This window comes from Amblyomma mixtum, chromosome 3, assembly GCF_055824585.1.
Source record: "Amblyomma mixtum isolate Tamu chromosome 3, ASM5582458v1, whole genome shotgun sequence".
Taxonomy (NCBI): Eukaryota; Metazoa; Arthropoda; class Arachnida; order Ixodida; family Ixodidae; genus Amblyomma; species Amblyomma mixtum.
Window position 1 is genome coordinate 246188696 of NC_143014.1, and position 13237 is coordinate 246201932.

A 13237-nucleotide genomic window follows, 5' to 3' on the forward strand; every position below is an offset into this window, starting at 1 on the left:
TTAAGTGCTCACTGCCGTAAGCTTTAATGGCATTCGCACGGTGCCACACACACACATGTAAATTTAATGGCATTAGCCTAACTGCCATTTGCGACCTACTGTGTTTGCCACAGCCCGAGCACTGCGTACTCTTGTCCCCATCCACACGCAGAGAGAGACTCCAGAGAGAGACTACTTTGTTTGTGTTTTGTTGAGTTCTTTAGTTCATTTTTTTGTGCAGTTGTTTGACTCAAGGTGCTGTGTGTGTGTCTGCTTCGTATGCCACCCAGAGAGTGCAAGCAGTGCCATTGCCCAGTTCCTGGAAATTGAGAGCACAGAAGAGCAAAGCCGAGGCTGGATGTTGTTGGCCACCATGAACCTGCTGGCCAGTGGTGGGGCCCCACTGGTGGAGGTGATGACCTCAAGCGCCCTCCCATCTACGTTGGTCAAGTGCCTCTACCTGTTTTTCGACCTGCCACAGCTGCGTGACCCTGACCGGCTTGAGCCTCACTGCGAGTTCACACCTCGTGAACGCCGTATCCTGCTCCAGAAAGTTTTCGTCCAGGTGCGCTGGGTTTGAAATGCATGAGAGTGGCCTTGAAATTCAGGACAAAAACGGGTTGCTTGATTGACTTGTCTTCAGTAGGTGCTCTCTCATCAGTCTGTTTTGTTGTTAATTATGTTACGTTCTCAGGGTGTCAGGGTCATTTGAAATATTTTGTTGGCATCTTGAGACACTTTATGACTAGTGACTGCTTAACATTGGGGCTTGTGTATAGAGGCCCTGAAATACTCCGATTGCCTTTGTCCGTCATCTTGCCCTTTCACCGTCACCTTCATCTTTTGTGCATCACTTGCATAAATCACAGTTGTGAATCACGGTGCCGTCTGCCTTCATGGGCCACAGCTTCAGAATCTGTTTGGCAAGCTTATTCTTGAGCATCGCAGCCATCTCTCATCATGCAGGGTCGCTGTTAATGGGTTGTTTAAACTTCCTTAACCGCACATACACATTGGCAAAGCCGCTCTGGAAGGGCAATGCGTCTTCACATAGGTATATGTAATGTTGCAGAAGCATGCTCGTTGGGTTTCTGCCTGCGTTTCTGAAAGAAAAAATTTAGCCACTTTTAGAATGACTGAACATGTGATTTTCCCATGTACAGGGTCGTCCACTCTTAGTTAGAACCCGCTAGCGCATGGCTGCACTATTCAGAGGGCCACCGCGTGCGACACAGTCGCTCATCGCAGCAAAGTGGCGTAGGAGAAGGTGTACCTGGACGTGGTGCTTCGCGTCATCTGCCACTTCGCTTCGATGCGCAGCCGTTTCGGACGCAGTGACCCTCCAAAGAGCACGGCCATGCGCTAGCGCATTCTAACTAAGAGTGGACGACCCTGTACCATTTTTGAAACATTGGCATTTCCCATGCACAGAATGCTAATGTCATCTGAAATTGCTTTGCTTCAAGCTGCCGATGATACAAGATGCTCAAAAATAGGCTCGCCGAGCAGATTCTGAAGCTGTGGCACAGTGAGGTAGATGTCACCCGTGAATCACACTATGATTTTTGCAAAATTAGGAATGGGAAATATACATCTAGAAAACAATCATCCCTAATCATTTAACATAATTGACAACTCACAGCACTTTTACTAGCTTTCCTTTCAAAGCAGCCCGCACTGCCTTCTTTTCACGTTCATAGTCAGCTTTACTTTTCTTTTTCCTGTGTGTGCCATGCGCATTGCTTCATGCCTCCAAGACGTTTGAAAAGTTGGCTTCTCCTCGCAGCTCACGAGCCTGGTGGCTAAGCTATCTCTAAGAGCACCATTTTTGTGTCTGTGGTATTTATTTGCCTCATACTGTTGGCCTCGCAATTACGCTGTTCTATGTCTTGGCTCTGAGATGTCCTAGACCGCATGTGTGCTGTGATGCCATCTTTTTGTGGGAAGTACATCTCCATGGCCAGTAGCTCTTTACTATAACTGTTTCTTTTTTAACCCGTTTGCTTCCGCTGTCCGTCCATGAGGGCACAGCACGACCTGGTTTGCTGAGGAGAATTTTCAGTAACTTGTGCTGAAAAGGTTGAATGCGAGAAATTTTGTATTTTATTTGGCTATCAAGACAATCGCAACACAAATCTAGAGCAAGTAAAATTTCTCTTCTTTCGGAAAAATTTTGAAGCAGTCGATTGTGTGAAATGCCAAGTGTCATTTGTTGCTCTCCTGACAGCTTTCACTGTTTTATCCTGGGCTTTGTACAGTAAACATTTGCGTAGTGCTTTCTGCTTTGCCGTGATTCGGAGGTATTTGGTGACCAAATTGGTCCATTCACGAGCCTCTAGACACATTTGGGATGGAGCTACAACTGGCTTCCAGTGCTCTTGTATCGGGACTACACATCCACATGAACGTTCTTTTCGACGAGATAAACTTTCCTCTCGGTGTAGCACATCCTTTTTCAATTGCTTTTTGGTAGAAATGTAGCTGATGTAAACATTGAAAAAGTTCACATTAATGAATATTTCCTTGCAAGCGTTTGGATTTCCAAGCCGGTGCCCGAGCTACGTGTGAAGTGCCAGGCTCAGAGTCCAAGGCCTAATCCACGCCTTGTGGATGAGGTCATGCTCACTGTTTTCAGTATCATCCAAAAGTTTAGGCTATTTGCAGTTTGGATATCCCTCACTACCATAAAACAGCACATGCATTTCAGAGCCCCTGAAACTTAAGTCTTCCTATGGCACCATGGTCGTGTTCAGAAGCGATGGAAAAAAATTGTTTTCCTGTAATACATTTTCTAAACTAGTGAGCAACTAATGTCATGTGGTTTAAAAACTGCTGCCCAAAAATAAGCAGCCAAGCATGTGGCACGCTCTGTTGATGCATAGTTAAAGTGAATATTTTAAAGCGAGGACAATGAAACGCTGTGTTTGGTAATGAATGGGTTAAGATGTCTTTACTACGAAAGAAAAAGATGTAGTCGTCTATGGATGGCAAAATTGGACCTCAGTTACACGTTATGATATCCGAGTTGACTATAGCAGGGTTCTACTGTTGTGCCAATCGGCATGTATGCTGTGATTTCACTGTTTTAAGCTACAGTTTTCTTTGGAGACCTTGCACCAACTGAACAGTATTTTGAAGAGCAATGTTCAGAGTTTTTTATGGTTGATAAAATGTGATGTCAGGTTGACCTAAATGAGCTTAATACAAGAACCTTAAGGGCATTTGGAAGTCAGCTTATCTAATATCTTTTAATATTTTTGTGTTTTTGTGCTTTTCATTATTGTCATGTGGGTTCAATCAACAGTTTGTGGAAATCATTGTAGGTACTATCACATTTCCCTTTATTAAACCTTTTGTAATACCCCTGTTACATGAACAGTTGAACGGCAGTTCAGCTTTTCAACCGATATTAAACTGAATGGAAATCAGCTGCAGTTACACAACACATTCCACGAAACTCAGTTCCTCTTCTGGATCACGTGATCATGTCAGGTGCTGGTGATTTATAAAAAATTGAATGCTTTTTATGTTCTTTATTTCTAACTTTAAACATTGATTCCATACTTCATTTCATTGACTTCAGTTTCTGTGCAAGTTTTGTGCTTCAAGCTAACCCACAGCTGAACACCACTCAAAATTGAGACGATCCAGTAGAGGCATGTTTGGCTTCACCTCTTAGTCGTGGTTTTTCTGGTGCCGCTTCGTGGGTTTGCACGCTTACTTTCATTCGGTTAGTGACAGTTGTAGATTTGGACTTTCCATAGCCAGGGCAACAACCTTTCGCTTGACTTAAGGCCACATGGCAGTAGGAACTGCCGTTGACTCAGCCGATGCGGCGTGTCCGCTCACCTCCAAGCAGTTGACCGATTCAAATGTGGCCCTTGACCTCAGTCAGACTGAACTGCTGTTATCTGAAAGGCAGTTGGTGCTGCTGTGTAACACCTTCAACTGAACTGCCTTTAAAAACTCCCATGTAACAGAGGTATAAGACTCCGCCATTCATTCCTTGAACTTCGAAGTTTTTTTGGGCTAAATAGGCAAGCATGTTAACATATTCTTCATTGTTGTGTGCTTGATTTGTTTATGATTTTCATTTGCCATGTAAATGAAGCAGTTCAGTTACTATTCATGGAAATTTGGTTGGAGTGGAGCAATGTGTAAACAATTCTTTGTCCTAGCTTGAACCGTACTCAGGCAACTCAAGTAGTGACATCGAACCATAACTGCTTTCTTGTATTGAAAATTTTGTTGAAGCAGTGTTCGGCTGTAGTAAGGTTAGTCATATACTGTTTGCTATTACAGTCGAGCCCTCTAATAACTGCTGCAGATATAACAAACGCTCGATTATTACGAACACTTGCAATGCTACCGTCAAAATATGCATTAGGGCAACAGCAATTCATCTCAGATACAAAGAACAATGTGGCTGCACAACTTGGTTATAGTGAACGAGAAGGTGTCATAAACTCAGCCCCCGAGCCTCGAACTAGAGCTTCCATCAAGTGTGGAGGCGTAGAAGCGTCTGTTAGCGCCCGTGACACCGCCCCGAAAGGAAATAAAAAGGCTGCATTGAAACTGTAGGTTAACTGCCGGCCAAGCACACGCCAATCGCCTACACGGTTACTCATTGCCTGCATGTGCACCGGCTGCTTAAAGTGTCCGAAGTAGTAGTAGAAGGTACTGCGCATAGTCGTGAATAAAGTAAAGGCAGCGATTTAAGAAGTTTGAATGCCTTGCTAGCCACACTGTGGTTTTCACCACCTGCCCAGTCGGTTCCACCGTTTATGCTGTTACTGCTGATACCATGCACTGGCAGCGCTAGATAGCAGACAGGGCAGCTGATACATTCTGTGCGCATGTGCGCATATGCTGCTTTTGCTGCTGCATGTGCCCAAGAACAATAGATAGCACTTGAAAACACACATGATCAGATTCATGTAGATTTCTGGCAACATGTCTTAGATGCTTAGCAGGCCGGATGTTGACTAGGATGCCTACGTTTGTGCGGAGACGAAATCATTGAGCCGTGCTGTGACAGAGCAGTTGTATGCAAAGTAAGAGCACTCCCCAACCACTAGAAATTTGATTAACCTGCCTGACCCGCCACCAGCTGCCACGGACGCTTGGACGACGATTACTTATATCCTGTCCCTAAATCAGATTTTCGGCAGCAAGGGTCTTGACAAGGAGAACTTGACTGCCTTTGAGAGCCTGGAAAGCGCCACGAGTTCTGCTTTGAAGAAGTAGTCGCGCATGTGTTCAGTTTCTTTTGTTGTAAATAGAATGCGCTGTACACTGAATGTTCAATGGGAAATGTTCTGTGCAAATCTTGTGAGCCCATTGCTGTTGGTGTGTACCTGGGGCACTGGGCACTACCTCATGCTGCCTTTAGGAGCTTTTTGCCCAGTGTCCCATCTTCCCTCTTCTGCATTGCAATGTGTGCAGAGAAATAAACTTCCATTTCATTTCATGACGCAGTTTTTGCGAAACTAACGGCACTTTTCGCGGACTTAGCAATTTTGGCTGTAATAGAGGGACTCCACTTACTACGAACATCGGATACAACAAACGCAATCTGTGTGACCATCAGGTTTGGTAGAAGTGGGCTCGATTGTATATGACAGGCCAACTTACGAGGAACTGTCATTAGAAGTAGTGGCACTTTTTTTACACTGCTGTGCAGTATATTAACAATGACATGCAGTGGTACTTTCATTTTGTGTTTCTAACACATGTCGCAATTGGTACCAGAGGGCTGAAATGTGGTATAAGTGGCATCTGACTACGTACAGAACACCACGAGCTAAACTAAAATATTGAATATATCTTATGTCTTGTAGCTTAGAAGTTCATTCTACTGATAAAGGGGAGGTGGTGGCTCCAAGTTTTTGTTTTCTTTTGCTTCAATGTTGTAAAATAGTTGATCAGTCGGTTTGCCTGAGCTGTGTAGCAGCCAAGGTTAAGTGTGGAGCCTAGTAACCGATCTTCTCTGCTGTCTTGTGCAGGTCCTTGTGCGGCTGTGCAGCCACCCTGCCCCTGCGGAAGAGTTGGCACGAAAAGATGACTTGACTCTGCTTTTCAGTGCCATTACCACCTGGTGTCCTCCGTATAACAATGTGTGGCGCAAGAGTGCTTCGGAAGTGCTCATGACGCTCTCTCGGCATGGTCTCACCGCTCCTGTTGTCAATTACATCCATAGTGAGTGACTATACAATGCTTCAGCTCCCCGTGTGAGGTGCATATGTTGCCAGAAATACAACTAGGTAGGATGCAAAAAACTGAATTCAGTTTTTGCATCTGTCTGAGTTGACTGTGCCACCGTTATCCAATGCTGCGTACAGCTGGTGTCACCTATTGTCGCAAAGTTTATTCTATTTATTGTACAGTTGGCAGAGGTAAACTGGTCATATGTATATTTGCCCATGACAGAGTATTTTCATTACATGGAACTTGCAATAGCAAGGAAACTTTTTCTAAGTTGTCTATATACAAAGCCATTGGTCAGTGTAGATTTATTGGGGTAGTAAGTTCTGCAGTTGCGATTAACTGGTTGCTGTTTTAACCTTACAGTGTGAGACTGAATTGTCCTAGTTCAGGACAGTGATGTGGCTAAGGCTACAGTCCTTAGCTACACACAACTGCTGACAAGGCCCTTAATTGGGCTAGTTGGTTATTCATTTGAGGCACCTTAACTTGCGCAGAAAGGCACGGACAAGACATGAAAAACAGGGCACATGAACAGGACTAGCCTGTGTCCTGTCTTTTGTTCATGTCTTTTTGCACTCGTTAAGATGCCTGAAACGAGGCACTGTTGCTGTTTGAATGTTTAACTACTGTTTTGGATACTTGCAATAATATATGGCTAGCACTTAACATTTTCTTCTGTATTTGTTTCTTTGCAGGCAAAGGTTGTGTGGCACTATGTGTAGAAAATGTGCAAAGGGTGCAGGAACTTTCTCCACTAGAGGTCGTGGAGATGTTTGTCACCATTTTTTGTTTCCTGAAGGACTCAAGCGAGGTGTCACAGCTGCTGCTTGATGACTTCCGCTCTTGCCAGGGATATGTGTTCCTTTCAGAGTTTCTGCTGAGGTAAGCACGTAGACTAGGCTGCTGATTTGTATGATCCATGTTGCAATCTTATTTTTTGTGTTTAGTTTGTGTGGCGATGAGGTTGCAGTAAAAAGTTAATTTAAAAGTGACTCTGTTCACATGCGCTTTAGAACTTTAACTGACCCACTTTTCAACCCAGTGAAAGTATCTAACTAAATGTACTAAGGGCTCAAGAACCAACGTAACTTTGTGAAGGTCACTTGCATTTTCTGCAATGCTTTTTGGTGTGTTGGCTTTCGGTAATTTCATATTGAAGTCTGTAATTTTTATGCGTTCATTTATTATCTGTGCAAGCAGTTAGATTCCTCCTAGCAGCTGCAGTGTAACTTGGTTTTGTGGTAGACTCTCGTTAATACATAATTCCTGAGTGCACTCATTTTATTCAAACTAACACATTGATCCTGTCTTCATCAAGTGTATTAAAAACTTCCCCCTTATTTTTAACTCATAATTGAAACAGATTTTTGGTCCTTTTCGAGTTCAAATTATCAAGGGTCAACTATATTGAATTCAAGTATGCTGTATCTGTTAAGATTTAGGGTGTTAACTAATGCCAGCTGTTAACTTGATAGACAAAAATTTTATTGAGAGCACGCTGTTGAAGTCAGTGATCATAATAGAAAATATTTCTCATTTTCAGACTGGAGCAAAATAGCTCCCAGGAAGCTTGCGAAGCACTAAGAAATCTCGCTGTGCTAATGACGTCTCTCACAACCTGTGGGTACTATGAGCTGAAGCCTAGCCAAGCTAGCACCGGTTCACTTTTTCAAATTCCTGGGTTTACATTACCCCAACCATCTGGGAAAGGTTTGTAGCACTGCTTTCCTTTTGTCATGTGCGTGTGCATATGAAAAGCAAAGACACAAAAAAAGAAAAACACCCGAAACTTCACTTCATTTTCTTTCATGCATTGTTTACAAAGTAGCTATTATAACCACAACCTTTGAAAGAGCTTTAGTTTTTTTACTTTGAGAATCTTATTTGGCCTCCCCTTTTTAGGGGGTCAGTATAAAGTTCAGCCTCCTTTACGCCTTATGCAATATTGCACCCCCGTTTGCCTTTTATATATATTCAGATTTACCTTAGAACTGAAGCTTCGCGGTGCTAAGCTGATGGGTGTTATAAGTACTAATGGCATTTGGTGAATCAGGTGGGCCATTTGTGAACACTTCGCTGTCAACCACTGTTTGCTGCCTTGGTTGCCTCGATTTGTTTTGACATTTCTGCTTTTCGTTGTGTCCATCTGTCAGAAGTTGTATACTTCATATGAAGAGAAAGGGCTGTGTACAGAAGTGAGGAATGGCTGGAGGATGATTATGCAAACTGGAGAAGAGGTGCCTGTTCATTATAATTGAAGTGACGCATGGGGTAATGCAGGAAAACCTGGGGCATGCAGACAACTGTAACCATTTGTTTCAAAAGGATCACATTATTTGTGCCTTGTAACAAGGACAGGGTGGGTTATGCAGCTGTTATATGCTGTGAACAGATCAGTTATGCAGTCAAGCTTCATTATAGCGAACAGGTAAAAAATCTTATAATAATTCAATATAGCCAATAATTCGTAATATTCGTGTTTGTTATATCAAGGTTTGACTGAATACAGTTGAATCCGCATATATGGAACTCGCCAAAAAGCGCCAATGGGTTCAATATAATGTGCAATTCGATATAAAAGTAGCAGTAAATTTAACAGCATGTAAACATATTGAGATGGAAAAAAAAATGTATTTCTTTGATTACTTGCTACACGTAGATAACCAAGTGAAATAGTCGTGAATTTATTATTTGTTATCATCTTCACTGCCTCCAAGAGAATATATTTTTCAATGTTATCAGTGGACTCTGGAGAGCTGAATCTGTAGCCTCCTATCGACTCACAATAGCGCCTAACCATCGTGAGCGCATGGAGCATGTTGAAGCATGTGGGCACAGGTTCTCTCAAGTCATCACAATTTGCATCTGTGTAGTCCTAGTTATCCGCTACGGCTGCGATGATGTCTTCGTCTGCAAGCTCTCCCGCGATCTCAGCGTTGTTGTCCATGGAGACAAGTTCGGCTACGGCTGCCCCATCACAAATAGCACCAGTAAATTTCGACAACTGGTTCCATAAATCACGAAGATCCACGACGGCTTTGTCGAGCTCACCCAACAAAAGATTTGCTCCGTCTTCTTCGGTAAAGCTAGGACCAGAATGTCGGAGGCAGATATATGTATAGTTTCATTTTTGACTCCATTCCACAACCTAATTAGCATAGACAGGGCGCCTAAGAGGTCGATTTTTAGCCTTCTCCTGTCCTCGGGTTCTGCACGAGCCATTCAGTCTGGTGTTTCCTAAAACCAACCTTCACTGCATGGTTCATCCCCTAGTCCAAGGCTTCAAGCACCTACGTGTTCAGCAACAGGGAGATAAGTGCAGTGTTGCTGGAACTAGCACTGCAGTGGTGGGCACAGATGTGGTGATCTTGGCCAATCAAGTTGTCTTTCCAAGCCATCCTTGCTCTTTGATTGGGCCTGTTGATCACCAGAACCGAAAACGCGTTCTGCAAAACCAACCTTCACCACGTGGTTTATTCCCTGGTCTAAGGGTTTGGCACAGAGGCTTGCTTTTTCCTCTAATGGTTGGTCGAAGCTTCATCGATCCATCCATGTTGGTGACAAGCAACTTGGATTTCTCACCTTGTTCAACTCGCTTGATAATTTACAGTTTCATGGAAAAGGGGAAGTTCTGCCGCTTCGCAGCTGCCATCGCGCACACACATAGACAACGAAAACCATACGAAATTGCCGTTAGCTGCACCAAGCATGACAACGTGGGCACAACTGACGCAACTTGCTAGAAACGCGTATTCTGGATGGCTGGGTACGCTTCTGCTGCCTACGTCACGGAAAATTTGTCATCAGTGGCCTGTGCGTGCTTCATAGCACTAAGAATATCCGCCGGTCCATGTGGACAAGCTAACCTTCGGAGATATGCTGAGGGAAAGCCAGCTTCTCTAGTCGACCCGAGTTGTCTGAAGTTCAGTCGAGCCTGCGGGGAAGCTAACCCCCAGAGATGTGTTGAGGGAAAGTCAGCTTCCTGAGTCGCAGCTCAGTGTTGCTAGAAGTTCGATTTATCGGATGTGAAGGCTAATTTTTGTACGATATAGCCGTACATTTTCCTATTCACGTCGTAGCTTTACGGTGCTTAGAAATTATTCAATATAAATGATAATTCGATCTTACTGAGTTCGATAAAATCAAGTTCAACTGTATCTCATGGCAGCTAGGGCTGGTGTAGTGAGAGTTAAAGAATAGTGTATTTCTTTTAAGTTCTGTTTTTTTTTCTTTTCTTTCAGGATCAATGTTTAAGATGTGTGAGGCTTTCTTGCTTGTCATTATATTTGTGAAAATTTGCTAGAGAATTTATAAGATGCATTAACTTGGGTATCAGGATGGGCTCAGAGCATTAGCTAGGAGTTAAGAAAGTGAATGTCAGGCACATGACTGTGCCATTCTGTCCCATTGCGGTCACCTGGGAAGTGTGTGTTGGTGGCATGGCGACTTGCCTTGAAATTTCTTAATTTTTTTTGTCTGCTGTGCACATCTTCTGTATTGCATGTAGTTTCTTTCAAAGCTCATTGACACCATAATGTACATGGCTTATGCTGTTTCAGGCACAAGTGTCAGAAACATTCAGGCATTCCAAGTGCTTCAGACCGTTTTTCCTAAGGCAAGTGTTCTCCTACTTAGAAAAATTCAAATAGAGCAAAGTGGTTAAACTATTCTGAACATTTGCTATTGCTGGCTAGTATACTATACCAGTAGAGAAGTTTGTTAATGAGAAACTACATCGCTTTTTCTTGAACTTCGTGATAAGTGGAAGATAACTGGAACGCTTGTTTGGTCATTTAAACTAGATGTACAGCCGATATGAAATCCTGAATATGCTATCGATTGTGTGAGAAGCCATTAAGAGCTTGAAAAATTGGATGGACATTGGAAATGCAAGCAGTTTGCTTGCAGTGAACTGGAAATCCAAAGAAATGCAGAGTTCATGTAGAGCTTTGTAATTAAATTTCTTACAGGCTTAAAATACTTCACTGCATGGTTTAATGTAACTTTTTTTTTATTCCACAGGCTCAAACAGTTCATTTGTCATCTCTACTCCTGGATGCCATTAGCACCATCTACCATTCGGACAAAGCTAATTATTTTATTCTCGAGTCCAGCCATCCCCTGTCTCACTTTTCAGAGAAGATTCATCTGAAAACTTCAGAAATTCAGGTTTGTTTTCTTATTGCAGATTTCTGTGCTCTTCTTTATCTCTGCATCATGTGTACTGCTAATTTAGGCTTTGTTAAAAAAAGCATGTGAAGACGACAACAAGAAGAAGAACCATAAGGATGAGCGCCAACTCTCAACTGAAAATTTATTCCTGAAAGTATAGGTATTAATAGAAAACCATGAAAAGACTGAACAAAAAATAAAAGAACAACAAAGCAGCATTCGTTAACAAAAAAATTCGCCAGCCAGCAGAAGTTAAAAAAAGGAACATAAGCAACACAGCTCAGTTATTTCACTGATAACTTAATGCAGACGCTAAAAACTTGAATTCTCTATCATTCAGCTTCATCAAAGGTTGTCTGATGAGGTTCCTTGGCACATGCGCATTGTTTAAGGTTTCTATGTCAAAGAAAAAGAAAAAAAAAGTACACACCTTCATTTGCAAAAGTGGCATTTCTTTTCAGGCACTGAGAGCAGTTAGTCCGTGAACTGATGGAAACCTTGCACATGCGCATGTGCCAGAGAATTCGAGTTTTTAGCGTCTGCATTGGATTATCAGTGAAATAACTGAGCTCATTTGCTTGTGTTACTTTTTTTACTCCTTCTGGTTGGCAGATGTTTCTGTTGACAATTGCTGCTTTGCTGTTAATTTTTCTTTGTTCAGTCTTTTCATGGTTTTCTATTAATACCTGTACTTTCAGGAATAAGTTTTCAGTTGAGAGCTGGTGCTTGCCCTGTCCTGTCGTCATCTTCACGTGATATTTTCCACCATGCGTATTAACCAACTCTCCCAACTTTCTGCTCTAATTTATGCTTCTCCTCTACTTTCCAGGAGAAGTTCTTCAAGCTTCTGGAGTTTATTGTCATGGATCTGAAATTTGTTCCTTGCAAAGAGCTGATCAGCCTTAGCATTCTTCTGAAAACCAACAGGTATTATTTTTATTGTAAGCAGTCCTATCATGGAATGGGTTACATGCCATCTTATATGCAAAAGAAGTGATAAGAGATTGAAAGCATAGGGAAATATTACCTTTTATTGTTTGTTTTTGTAGTTTCTGCAGTTAGAGGGAGAATTAATTAAGCAATCATTTTAAATATGTGATAAATTTTCAAAGAAGAATAAAAGACGACATGTCATCAGAGAGAGCTGAACCTACAACCTCCGCGCATCGCACGCAGTGCTCTGCCAACTGAGCAGCGGTGGTAGCTGTCTGCCTTTCTGCTTTTGAAGCTATTTGTCTCTAAGTTAACTCTAGTCTAACCTTGAAAGTGCTCACCAGCACCATACTCAAGGGGGGTGGCAGATGTAGACTTTTGGACTGTTCTTTATATTGCAAGTGCCAAGTGGAACATGGTTGAAGGTAGGCAAAGGCAGCTGTGTGAAAACCCTATCTTAACAAGTCCCTCGTCTCCCCTACTCTTGCCTGCTCGCACCATCTTATAGACTTAGAGGATGTTGTCAAAAGGTATCAGAGGCTGTTGGCATGATGTTTTTATGTGTGGAGCATTTAGTGTAATTGCCGCCGCGGTGGCTCAGTGGTTATGGTGCTCGGCTGCTGGCCCGACAGACGCGGGTTCGATCCCGGCCGCGGCGGCTGGAATTTCTTTGGAGGAGAAATTCTAGAGGCCCGTGTACTTGTGCGATGTCAGTGCACGTTAAAGAACCCCAGGTGGTCGAAATTTCCGGAGCCCTCCACTACAGCGTCTCTCATAGCCTCAGTCGCTTTGGGACGTTAAACCCCATAAACCAAACCAAACCATTTAGTGTAATTATCATAAACTGATGCAGCACAACTGGGAATGCAGTGCACAGCTTTATAGTATTGTGAATAGATGGAAGAAGAGGTGAACTCTTTTTAAACAATTTATCCTTTACTGCAAC

At 42.8% G+C, this 13237-nt stretch overlaps 1 protein-coding gene across 1 annotated transcript in view; it reads left to right on the forward strand.

Moving 5' to 3' along the window:
* The window catches only part of bchs (WD repeat and FYVE domain containing 3 bchs), a 138903-nt gene that overhangs the window by 16501 nt on the left and 109165 nt on the right, over positions 1 to 13237 (forward strand). The window contains exons 4-10 of the mRNA XM_089583227.1: positions 270 to 544; positions 5985 to 6177; positions 6882 to 7068; positions 7730 to 7896; positions 10746 to 10801; positions 11209 to 11355; positions 12188 to 12285. Coding sequence (XP_089439353.1) covers positions 270 to 544; positions 5985 to 6177; positions 6882 to 7068; positions 7730 to 7896; positions 10746 to 10801; positions 11209 to 11355; positions 12188 to 12285 — 1123 coding nt within the window. The remainder of the gene's footprint in view (positions 1 to 269; positions 545 to 5984; positions 6178 to 6881; positions 7069 to 7729; positions 7897 to 10745; positions 10802 to 11208; positions 11356 to 12187; positions 12286 to 13237) is intronic.